General features: G+C 48.1%; 1 protein-coding gene across 4 annotated transcripts in view; it reads right to left on the reverse strand.

Annotated features, from left to right (window-relative positions):
• The window catches only part of Pcsk6 (proprotein convertase subtilisin/kexin type 6), a 185,759-nt gene that overhangs the window by 16,711 nt on the left and 156,353 nt on the right, over positions 1 to 12,695 (reverse strand). For 3 of the 4 annotated variants that reach the window (XM_078051270.1, XM_078051269.1, XM_013356335.4), the window contains exons 14-17: positions 9,323 to 9,502; positions 9,122 to 9,160; positions 2,880 to 2,982; positions 1,455 to 1,651 (exon numbers count right to left, since the gene is read on the reverse strand). In XM_078051270.1, coding sequence (XP_077907396.1) covers positions 1,455 to 1,651; positions 2,880 to 2,982; positions 9,122 to 9,160; positions 9,323 to 9,502 — 519 coding nt within the window. The remainder of the gene's footprint in view (positions 1 to 1,454; positions 1,652 to 2,879; positions 2,983 to 9,121; positions 9,161 to 9,322; positions 9,503 to 12,695) is intronic. The other variant, XM_078051268.1, reaches the window with a different exon arrangement.

A 12,695-nucleotide genomic window follows, 5' to 3' on the forward strand; every position in this document is an offset into this window, starting at 1 on the left:
TTGATGGGGCGGGGGAGCCTGGATGCCGCTGACCTTTTTCCCCTAGAGCTTTCACAGGGGTCTTTTCTGAAGACTCAGCATCTATATACAGGGAGATAGGAACCTATGACAAGCCATCATGTCACCCAGGGAAATTCTGGGTCACTTCAACTCCCACCTTCACTTACATAAGTCACTCATGTTGGCATCTCATAGACACTGCCTTGTGCCACTACTAAGTGCTATGAATCTGGAAGCAGAGGGCTGCTTGCTCCACCTCAGTGCAGCCTCCTTGGAGCCACGGGTGGCATCACAGGCACATGGCAGGTGTTCAGCAAGGACTGAAGTGAATGAAGGGATGGCTGATTCTGGCCCTGGGAAGGGGGTAGTATGAGGGAGCCTGAAAACAGGTCTGGCTGGCAGCCCAGGGCAGGTGTTCGCAAAGGCTGTGAAATGTGTCTTATGACTGTTTCCCCTCTGAAGAGTGTCTGGTTATTTGGTAGCTTTATATGTCGTTACAGATTTCCTGGCTTCTTCTCCCCAGGAGTAACAGTGATGGCATGACAGGCTGGATCCTGCACAGTAGGGGCCCAGAGAGGAGCCCTGCTACCAAAACATCCTGAATATCAAAACAGTAACCTCTTTCACTTGTTTGAGCATTATCTCCATCAACTTAACCCAAACCCTCTGTTGTCTCTTTTAGGGTAAGGTGCATGATAACACTGCCCATTCTGCCCACCTTCTAAACACAGGATACCTGGAGGGGCTGCTCCAAGTTCAAGTCCCACCTGTCATTACTAGCTGTGGGTCTTTTACCATTTCTCAGCTTCAAGATGAGGAAAATACTGCCCACCCTTTAGGGGTATGTTCATTTCCTATAAAGAGCCCCCACAAAAAACAGACCCTTCTGAGCCCAATTCTTATCCCCTCAGGTACTTCTTCATTTTCGGAGGACTGTAAACCTTTTGCCTATACCTAAATCCCAATTTCAGCTCAGCAGCTCTATCCAGGAGGTTTTTTTTCCCCCAGTGTTGATCCTCAATTCCATAAATTCAAGTTGAGGCTCCGGCCCCAGTCCAGGACACCTGTCTCCTCTAAGAAAGAGGAGAAATTATAGTAGAGCCAGCAGGGGATCCTCTCCTGGTGTCTGAGAGCTGTGGCCGAGCCACATATCTGCCTGCCCTCAGTAGCGGACACTGTCTTGCACACGTTTGAATTGCATGGTCTGCCGAATTCTTTGCAGCATCACTTTGAACTTCTCCTGCCAGGTGTTTGGGTGATCTGCTGCCAACTGACAGGTCTGAGCACTCTGATTTTATGTAGTTCCCTCCTGCCTTTCCTGTGAAAGGTCCTTGCTGAGAACAACAGAGTACAAGAGGGAGCCAAGGCCAGGGAAGTCCTCCCCGGGAGGGGATGCCAGCCTAGCGACAGGGAGCTGCCTCATGCCTTCTCATGCCCTCAGACATGCCACTCACTTTCATCAGCGTAAAATCCAGCAGGACAGAGGGTCACACAGGTGTTCGTTTCCTGGTGATGATAGAACCCGCGGCGGCAAGACAGGCACTGTGTTGGGTTCCTGCCCAAGCAGGTCTCACACCCCTTGTGGCATCTGCGACAGCGTCTTGCTGCTGTGTCTCCAAAGAAGCCTAAGGGACAGGAGCTCACGCACTTCCTGTGGGAACAGGTACAGGTGAGAGCTCCTGTGAATCAACCTCCCACCCCTGTGTGGCCCCTGCATAGGGATGGGCGAAATACTATCCCAGAGCTTGGAGACCCCTGCAGACTCAGCAAGACACTGAGGACATGAGGGCCCTGGGGGGAATGTTAAGTCATAAGGGAGTGTCCTGTCTTGGTGAGCACCCTTGAGAGGTTCCTAAGGACACAGATGGAAGTTTGAGGACTTGGGTAAGAAGCCTTATTTTCTCTTGGAGGCCATCCTGGTGGGAAGTTCTGAGGTACCTGTGGCCTCCCACAGGCACCATGATGTTGGTATTTGACTTTTGGAACTTTTGGTTCTGCAAAAATCCTACCAAAGGTGCCCTTGGGGAGCAGGTCTCTCGGGCACTGAATAAAGCTCCAGGACAACTGCTTTTGTGCTGAGTGCACTGGGACCGCCCTGGGACTGGGAACTCCAGACACTGAGAGCGCCAGGCCTGCACCTCGTGAGTGTGCACCAGCAGCTTTCAGGTACATCTGTCACCCAGGCCCTTTAGGAAGCTCCCAGTGTCATCTAGGCCTACCAGGCCTGGCCTGAGCAGCATGTGGCAGGTGCTCAGGAAGGTTTGTGAAACCAAGGAATAAAAAGCAGAGCAGCTGCAAGACTGACAGGGAAATGTGGGAGGGTGGTGATGCCAGCAGTTCAGGTCCTGGCTGCAAGGACCTGCAGGTGTGCACGCTCACCTCAGCAGGGCCAGCGTGAGCCTACACAGCTGGCCACATGCCTGGGGCTCCCACATCAGCTCTGCCAGCTCCTTCCCTCCGGGAGCATTTAGTCCCACAGGCTTTCCAGGGAGCTGCCAGGAAAACCCCACACTAGCCAGAGGCTGCAGCATGTTTTCCGAGAGCCACAGCGTCCCATCTGGCCCTGTGTGGCTGACAGTGCCGCCCCTGAGTTATACGTATCTACAGTGCCCCTAGGACACTTGCATATTCCATATGATCCATTTTTGTTTCACAAATGGATGAAGAAAGCTTTATAAACATGGTCACCAAAGTGCCACAGTTTCAGATTTCTCTGTAATAAACACATATTACTCGTTTGATTAGAACAGAAAATTATTAACAGTTTTTTAAAAGGCAGTTAACTTCAATGCGATTTCTTTGTTGGGGTGTTACACAGCTTGAAATGGGCCACCTTAGCAGAGCTCCAGAATGTGCCGATGGCGGCCCCAACACATTACCTGCTGGTCTTGGCGTTCCCCAGGCTGAAATGGACACAGTTCAAGCATTGGTCTGCATTGGGGCCATTACAGCCTTTGTTCCCACACTCTGGATGGCACACACCTTAAAGAAAAAACATTTCCTTTATCCAGAGAGATGTCTTCTCCATCCAATCCAGTCCCCTGTGGTCCCCGACAGAGCATGTGGCAGCCTGATGAGGTTGGGAGGATTTCCCTTTAAAGTGTTGGTTCTGTGAGGGCTGGGTGGACAGACAAGAAGGCCCCATGGGATGTGGTCCCAGCCAGAAATCTAGTGTCAGAGAGCCCAACACTCTAGACAGCAATACCATGAGAACAAGTAACGCAACCTGGGAGAGAGCCAAGGTCAGTGAGGAGATGGGGATTGTGAGAGGCAGGAGGATGGAGGAGAGAGAGGCAGGGAAAACCTGTATTAAGTTCCTTCACTTACACCACAGTCATTATGTTGGGACCAGTCAGTTCTCTGATTTCCACTGTGAAGGACCCAGCAATGCAATTTGGGGGTGTTTTAGGTGTTAGGAAAGCTGCCACCAAGGGTGCTGAGGCAACATGAATTAGGCAGGAGGAAGAGTGCAGAGAGAATTCTGTACATGCTCCAGCGGGAATGAGGATGGATTTCTATGTGTCTGGACCACCTGGTACAGCTGGTGCTTCAAGAGCCAGGGTGGACAGAGCCAGAGCCTGAGCGTGTCAAACTGGGTGAGTGGGAGCTGGCTGCACACGGTGGGTGGGAGTGGAGTGCTGCTGCTGTGGGCTTCTTCCTGCAGACTTCTTTTTGGCCTCCCTGGTTCTTGCCCTCAGTAGTGGGACACCAATATCTTCCCTTAAGTCCTCCCAGGTCCCTGAATTCTAACCCTGAGCTTGTATGTGGTTGGAAAAATGACACAAATGTAGGGAAGCTCAAAGATTCCAGCAAACTCCTTGTTCTGGGTCTCTTCCTGATAAAAGTCAGGGATGAGCTGGCTTTCAACATCCATCCTTTTAGGCTGGGGGTGGGCATGTTTGTAGGTTTCCTCTCCCTCCTGTTCTGCATAAGTGACAGCCGTGGGAGCCAGTCTGTGCTGGGATTCCAGACTTACCCACCAACCCCATCCCTTCTATGGGGAAACAGCTCAGGGGGAACCTCCTGGATAGCTGAGAGGGGACCCAGGGAGGGACTGCATGAGGCATTATGAAGGCTCCCGAGTCTCTGGAAGGGAAAAAAACCTTCTGCAAGGTTTGAGTTGTTGGAAGGGGTGGGGAGTGAGTTCAGAAGCAAAGAAGAGTTAATTTGCTGGCCACCCGCATTTCACGGGGAAATGGGAGGGTAAGACAAAAGTCCTCATTCTCAGCGGCTCACAATGGGTCTTTGCTGAGGCATACAAAGCCCTCTTCATTCCTTCTTCAAGAGTCTCCGGCCTTCCCAATGTCAGACTCGGGTTATTTTGCTACCCTCCTGGAGGTTCACCGTTGTTGATATTTCCCAGGTTTTCATTGTGGGTCTCTGCCTGCCTGTGTTCCCACTGCGTACTCCTTTCAGAGCCGTGGTCATCTCCAGGACGCTCTGGACTGCTGCCTCTTCTGGTCCTGGCTGGCTAGTCCGGTGTTCTAGATAAGCCTAACATTTCCAAAGTTTATCACTGAACCACACCCTCCCCTCCAGCTCTGCACTATTTTACTATTTTGGAATTGATTCTCATCTGATTTGGATTTCTGTGCACTGTGTCCGGGGCCATTTGTGGGGGTAGTCTCAGAATGCTTTGTTTCATCATACCTTTTTTTTTTTTCTTTCAGTACTGGGGATTGAATAGGGCCTCATATACGCCAAGCAAGTGTTCTAACACTGAGCTACACACCAGTCCTTTAACAAAAAAAAATTTTTTTTTTTTTTAAATTTTGAGACAGGGTCTTGCTAATTTGCCCAGGTTATCCTTAAACTTGTGAACCTCCTTCCTCAGCCTTCCAAGAGGCTGAGATTGCAGGAATTCCCTCCATCTTAAGGGAGCTGGGTGTGTGTGTTGGGAAGACCAATCTTCTCTTCCTCCAGGCACTGGAGATGGTAGCACCACACAGGCAGGATCTGGTCTAGCTTACTCATTTTCAGTGCTTAGAATGGCATCTGGAGGGCTGGGATTGTGGCTCAGCGGTAGAGCGCTTGCCTCGCATGGGCAGGACCCGGATTTGATCCTCAGCACCACATACAAATAAAGGCATTGTGTTGTGTCCATCTACACTTAAAAATATATATATATATATATATATATATATATATATATATATATATATATATTTTAAAAAAATGGCATTTGGCACAGAGCAGGTGCTCAGTAAATATTTGCTGAAAGGCTGAGGGGTTAGAGTATGGATGAAAGAAGACTGGACAGAACAAGGAGAAGTGCCAATGTCCCCACCACCTGTATACACAAGGTTCCAGGATGTTCTGGGAGAGGAATAGCCTGAGGGGAGGGCCTGGACTGGTGTTTATAGCTGCTGGTACATGGGATATAGATATCACCCCCAGAGTCCTCCTTGGAGCCAGCCTCTCTGTGGTGGAAAGTTTCATGACAATCCAGAGGGGAACCAACCCCTGGCAAGGCAGGGCAGCAGAATTCTGAGACAGCATCAAGGTCTCCAGCAACATCCAGCCCCAGCTGGAAAGGTCAAGAGGAGAAACTGCCCATCCAAGGGCTGAGGATACTTAGATAAATATCTGTAAACAAACCTCCCCACATGGGACTCTCTGTTGGGACTGTTTAAAAAGCCAAATATCCACATTCATCTCTTCCATGAAACACTGTAAATGAAACCTGGCTGGTCATCTTGTCCCAATCACTCCTTCACTTCTAAGAATGTTCTGGTACACCCATTACTTATTCTTTGGGTGAACTTGGGTTCTTTGTGTTGCAATTTATATTTATGCCTGCATTTCCTCTTTCCTTCATTAGTGAAAGTTCCTCCAAGACCCACAGTCTTCCTGGGCCACTTTCTACCACTCCTAGCAGAGGCTCCCAGTACAAGGCACGTTCGATTAACGTGCAGAACAGGCTTTCTAACAGCTGACCCCACCTGCATACGGAGTTAACTGACACAGGCTAACTAAAAACTCCATCTTAGAAATTTTGTGGAGCAAATCCAGAATTTAAAAAATACAAATAAAACAAGCGTTAGCAGCTTGGGCGTTCTCGATGGACTTTGTCACTAGTGTGCAGACTGTGCTGGAGGAACAGTGGATTCAGAAGATACTGGCACCTATTTTGCCCTTCACCCTATCCACAAAAGGGCACCCAGGGAAAGTTACTTCCGTTAACACTATCAGACTTGGAGCAGGATGCAAAAGTCAAGCTGGTTGGTAAAGACGTGCCAACAAGAATAACAGACGGCTCTCATTGTGCCTGGCCTCGTTCTTGACTGTTAGGTGACCTAAGTGAGTTATTTAATGCTCTTGAGCCCCTGGTCTCATCTATACTGAGCCTATGACCCCATTCAATCCCTACATGTACACACCATGCACACTGTGAACCAACTGCTATGTACCTGTCTGCTGTCCTAGAACCTTGTCTGTTTTCTAGACAAGAGGACATGCTCTCTTGACTCCCCTCATGGTCCTCTGTGGACGGCCACACTGTCCCGAGCTGTCCTCCACCCATTCATCTTCCTTCCAAGAAGCTCAATAATTGCTTCTTTCCTGAAGCCCAGGCTTTCCTCTGTTCCCACAATAGTTCTGTCCTGGCCTCTCTGCCACTCTCTGGTAGGGACCTGAACTCCTCCCTGTGTCTTGCCATGTCCTTGCTTGTCTCAGCATCTGCTGGCTCTCTAGGCCACACCACCTGGAATCACATGTGTGCTGGCTACAGGTGAAGACTTCCTAGCACCTCAGACCTACTGAATTCCAGTTCTTGGGGTGAGGCCAGCCCAGAGCCTGTTCTTTAATCAAGTGTCTTGGTGGTGGCCTCTGTCTCTACTGTGGCCACCAGGGGGCTCTGTCCGGCAGGCTGGTCCTCACTGCAAAGTTGTCCACCCTCAGTATGGCTGGCTGATGTCTTTCCTGTGTCTCACTCTGTCCATTGTAGCTGCTCTACTTCTTCCTGCCAGGCCCTCTGGTCCCCAGACCCCCACCACCATGCTGAGTCACTGTCCACACCCTCCTTTACCTTAGGAACTCCAGAATTCACCACTACCTTAGCTTTCCTCCTGCCTCGGCCTGGAGAATAACTCTGGTTGTTGTTTCTGCCTCCATTCCCAGGGAGCGATGTGGGCTGACAGTGTCTGGTGGCCACCTGGTCCACCTCATGAGGGCTCCCTTTGCAGGGCAGCTTTTCTGCCTGGCTCTGGCCAGGTCCTGGTCTGGTAAGATGCTCTGAATATGTCTCCTGAAGGTTTATAAGCTGGAAGTATGGTCCTCAGTAGGACAGTATTGAGGTGGTGGAACCTTTAAGCAGTAGGTTCTAGGACAAGGTCATTAGGGGTGCTGCTCTTGGAAGGGATGAATGCTAACTCCCTGGGTCTGTTAGTTTTAGCAAGAGCAAGTTGTTATAAAGTGAGGCCACTCCACACACCTCTCTGCCATCTTGTGATGTAGCCATGAGGCCTTCCCCAGAGGTCAGACTGATAGACCTTCCTAATCTTGGATTTCCAGCCTTCTAAACTGTGAATTAAATAAATCTATTTTCTTGGCTTTGGGTATTTTGGGGACTTGGCTTTGGGTATTTTGTTATAGCAACAGAAGATGGGCTAATGCTATGTTCAACACCCCCTGTAAGGGTCCTGCTCCCTTTTAGTGGATCATGTTGCCTGCTACTATTTGGAGGTCCTTGCAGTCCCTAGACTTCCCTCTCCATCCCTTGTTCATATCCTCTATTTCTCATCCTGGGGAAAGTTGGTCCTCCCTGTGGTTGGCCCCTAGTACCACTGCTCCATCATATTTCCCCTGCCCTTCTGTCCACAGGGTCCAGATGAAACCTCTGCCAAGCTGGGCCCAACACCCTCAATGCAATGTTTGCCCATGGTCAGCTCCCCACATTCTGGAAGTTCCATTCCACATCCCCCTTGACCTTGCTTTGGTCTCTAAATTTGTTTTCCTTGTCCCCCGTCCTTCTCCTTTGGCTCTCACATCACGGCAACCTCTGGTTCTTATTCCCTCTGTCCTGGTTTCTGGGCACACTCTTTCTGCTAGTGCTGGTCCACCCTTCCATTTGCCCCTGAGATCACAGGGAGCCTCTCTGAGAGCCAGGAAAGCATCTCACTCCCCTGGAAACCCCTCTATCCATTCAGGCCATGCTCAGTGATGCAGACTGAGAACAGCCTGACAGTTGAGGTTCCAGTGTATGAGGCTGGGAGTCAGCAGCAGATTTTAAGGAAAAAAAAAACAGTTCTTTATTAATAATTACTGAATCTTGCCACTGTTTATAAATCACAGGGGGAAACAGAGCAGATTAGTCCATACATAATTCAATGCTCTGTTTTAAAGAAATGGTGAAAGAAATTTAAAATGGAATCAACTATAATTTATGCTTGATTTGTATTGGTAGAATTCTCCATTTTGTTATTATTTTTTCAGAGGATATTGGATAATTCAAATCATCCATATTCTGTGATATCACCCATCATTTATCAAATAGCCAGAATATTTAGCTAAGAAAAATATGCCCAACCAGAAACACCTGGTGTCACACAAATCACCATGAGATGGGTGGCTCAAGGGGAAAGGAACCACTTTTGACCTAATGTGTTAAAAAAACCTGTATCTAGAACAGTATCAGGAGATGTCCAAAGCCCTGTTAGGGGACTGTGGCTCTTGGCTACCTTGAAAATGAGCCGGAGGCTCAGAGCCAAGGGCCATCTTAGCAAAAGATAGCTAGAGAGAAAGGATCTGCACAGGCATCTTAAGTTCTGAGAGTTTTAAAGGATGCTTCTGTAGTATCAGTTTCTACTGATGATTCCCTTCTCTGGGTCTCCAATCCTACCCTCAAGGATGGTGGACTGTCTACCTCCAGCTCCTTTCCTGGCTATGTTCCCAGAACCTAACCTTCTTGAGGCCTTGATAGTAACTGCTTCCTTCCCACATTCTGGCCACTGAAAGTGCATGGACTTGAGGGTGTCAGGAGGCTGCGCCATGTGATGGGGACCTCTGAGGAAAGGGAAGTGTCCCTGGGGTAGCACATCCCAGTTCTGGTGGGGCATAGAAGGGGCTCAGTGTCCCAGCCTGGGAAGGTCAGAGAATACTTACTGGTTTGAAGCATACTTACTGGTCTGTAAGACATTAGGAGAGACTTGGATGGGAGGAGCTGTGTGAGTGCAAATGACGGTCATTATTATGACTTCAGGGCAAGAGAGGACCTACAACCACAACCCTGCCTTTTGCCAGGAATGGCCCCCACCTTAGAGAGTTATAGTGGGAAACCAAACTCGAGGGAGCTAGCCATGTCCTCTTGTTTCCGACTCCTTACCTGTGTAATCTTCTTCATCCTCGAGCCCCTCAGTCTGGGACAGCCACTTAGCAGCCTTGGGTGGCTCCAGCTGTGGGGTTGAGAGCTCCAGCATCCGCGAGCGGGACTGATGGGAACTGAAGGTCTGGTAGGGGTGCTCCGCTGTGCCGTATAAAATGAGGCTCCACTCTTTCAACTTCCCTGGAAGGCAACAGACCCACCGAGTTATTTCAGGAAGCTCTTGATACACCTGTGTGCTCCTTTACCTGTGCATAGGCCTCTATCGCTGTGGCCCATGGCTTTCACTGCCTGCTCACCTACTAATCAGGTGTACTTTAACCACCAGGCCACATACTGCTCTCTCTGTATGTCCCACTGCTGCAAGCCAGCCAGCACTCCTGGACTCTTGTGCTATTGAGCTGCCCTATGTTTCTGTCTTTGCTGGTGGCGCGGGTGGGGTATTGGTAGGGGTAATGGTGTTTTTCAATTATACTCTCCACCCTCCTGGAGAGTATCTTTGGCTCTTCTGGTCTCACAGCAGATTCTCTTGATGCTGCCTCCCCAACAAATGGCAATAGCAACTTGTCCCCCTTGAGATGTTCAGTGGTAACCTGGGTGTCAGGCTGACTGGGAGCTTTGTCTCATAACCTCCAATTGTGATCACTAGATTGTATTGAGGGGCCCTGCAACTTGGATCTTCAACTCTAGAGCACAGAAGACTTGGTCTTGTGCTTTCCTCCACAGCCAGCCCAGGGCAGTATTAGGGATAGTATTGCTGGTACAAACTCAAAAGCCTACAGAGGTTGAGTGTAGGGGGAACATGCTTGCAAAGAGGAGGATGAACGATACACATGCCAAGCTCTGCTGGGGAATTCTTGGTAGACAGGCATGGGGAGGACAGGAGCTGATGCGAAGGCAGCCAGTCTGTGATGGGAGTGGTGCAGACATTGCTCTGCTTATAGCCTCCAGGTGGAAATGGCAGCTCATGTGATGAGGTTGGCTCAGCTATAAAGAGAAGTGGGAAATCTGGCCTGTGATTTCCAGGTGAACTGCTGATGTCATAAAACACATGACAGATATGTGACATATACTTGTGGGCAGGGTCAGCCACATGTGGCTGGTTTAGGCCTCCTTTTCTTGTGATAGTGTCCCCTGCATTCGGGCAGGGCATCTATGTTAAGAAGGTCCTTACCATCATTCTTATATGAGGGGCCAGAGTGATCTGCCCAAGGACACACTGCTCATGCCAATAGAACTCTGCTGCCTGGGCTCTCAGAGTGTATTTATAACTGAATTAGCTCCAAACAAGATGCTCTCACACCCACCAGGAATGACCTTGATGAATCCTCACTGTGACCAGCTATGAACAATGCTTTTGCCAGCTGCTTATCCGTGTCAGCTGGGAAAATCTCTAGCTTTCATTTCCTTTTCGGTCATGAGGTTTCTTGCCAATCAGAATGCTTTAGGCAAGAAAATGTATCATGATGATTCTTTGATATGTATTGTGTTTCTACTGTCACTCTGCTCATCTCAAAGACTCCCATCTCTGCCTCCAAATGGCAGGCAGAGAACTGCCTACAGACAGTTTTTGCAACGTGGGCAGCTCTGCCACAATCAACTTTATCTTTTGCTCCAATTCTGGGAATCTCTTAGACTCTTTAAATCCAAATCAGAGGACTCTGGCTCATCAACATACCACAGGCCTGTGGGCGCAAACCATATAGTCCTAGGTAGGTGGGCTGAAGCGACAGCCAGAATTGGTCCTATAGCTCACCAGTCCAAGCTCAGTAGACTTTGATCTGGTTACACCGTGTGGCACATTAGAAGCACTGTTTTGTTTTAACTGTTGCCTTAGGTGACTAAAGTACCAGATTCCAAAGCTTCCAGCCCCTAAACTGCCAGTTATTATTTAAATAGCACCCCCAAATTTAAGTGTTGGAAACTTAAGCCCCAAATTCATGTTAATAGTAACTTGGAGGTAGGGCCTCTGGGAGGTAGTTGAGATTAGCTTATCTCATGAGGATGGGACCCCATGATGATATTTATAGGAAGAAGAAGATATATTCCATGTTTGTATAAATATGCCAAAATAGACTCTATTGTTAAATATAATTAAAAAGAAATACATAAAAATAAAAAAATAAAATAAAAAAGATAAAGAAAAAGAAGAGAAACTTGAGCCAGCATGCTTGATCTGTTTCATTATGTGATGTCCTTTGACATGTTATATGCAGCAAGGTGGCCCTTTCCAGATGTCAGCACATGCTCTTGGACTTCCCAGCCTCTAGAACCAAGAGCTTAATAAATAAACCTCTGTTCATTATAAGTTACTCAGTCTTAGGTATTTTGTTATAGCAACGGAAAGCAGACTAAGACACTGCCCTGAATCAGAGCCTATACTGCCTGAACCTCTCCTGGCCTGGCCAGCATCAGAGGATGTAGGAAAGGTCCTTCGACTTGAAAAAAACATTCCCAAGCAGATCATTTCTTAGTACATAATCTTCCAATAGGCTTAGTTCTTTTACTTGCATGGTGGCCCATTTCTCTAATATGCTTCCTAACCCATATCGCACATTTGATAATGGTAACATAGGAGGTGCCTTATGTAGTTGCAGGAGCAGAAAACAGTCATGGAGATGAATCTTCATCCGTCCTCAAATCCTTAGGATCAAATTAAAGCTGCATTTCAAAACCACAAAGGAACCTGAGCTTTTTAACCACTGAGTGATGAACGGTGATTAAGCGGGGAGTGTAACGACACAGGGACAGAGGCCACGGGCTCTGTGGGCTATAATTGGAGTTGAAATTTATTTCAGCCCTGAAGGGTATTTTCAAATACACCCAACAAAGGCCTACTCACTGAGATTAGGTTCTTATTTTTAGATCCAGCTTTGGTAAAACAAACAGAAGGGTCTGCTCCACACTTAGGATGCATGGTGTTCCCCATGTGGAGGGAGAGAGGGAGAAGAAAGAATCCCAGCACCAGCAGCAGGGCCACCTCTGGGGAGGGAGCTGGAAACGAGGCTGGGGCTCAGAAACGGAAAAGACACTTTGCTTTTAGTATATTCCCTTAGGGACTGATTGTTTGTTTTTAATATTTGTTTTTAATATTTTATTTTAATGTGGCCCAGAGGATAGAACCCAGTGCCTCATGCATGCTAGGTGAGCACTCTACCACTGAGCCACAACCCCAGACCAGACTGATAGTTTTTTAAAGCCATAAGCATGTACTGTTTCACCTGTTCACATATATAAACTTAAAAAAAAAAAAATTAAACTGCAATGAAAAAAAATCTATCGACAAAGCTGTTGCATAGTTAAAAAAACACTAAAAAGCAGTAGTTGTCAAAGCTTTTATGTTTCTGAATAAGTAATACACAAAGATAGTTCCAAT

Source organism: Ictidomys tridecemlineatus, chromosome 5 (assembly GCF_052094955.1).
Source record: "Ictidomys tridecemlineatus isolate mIctTri1 chromosome 5, mIctTri1.hap1, whole genome shotgun sequence".
Classification (NCBI taxonomy): Eukaryota; Metazoa; Chordata; class Mammalia; order Rodentia; family Sciuridae; genus Ictidomys; species Ictidomys tridecemlineatus.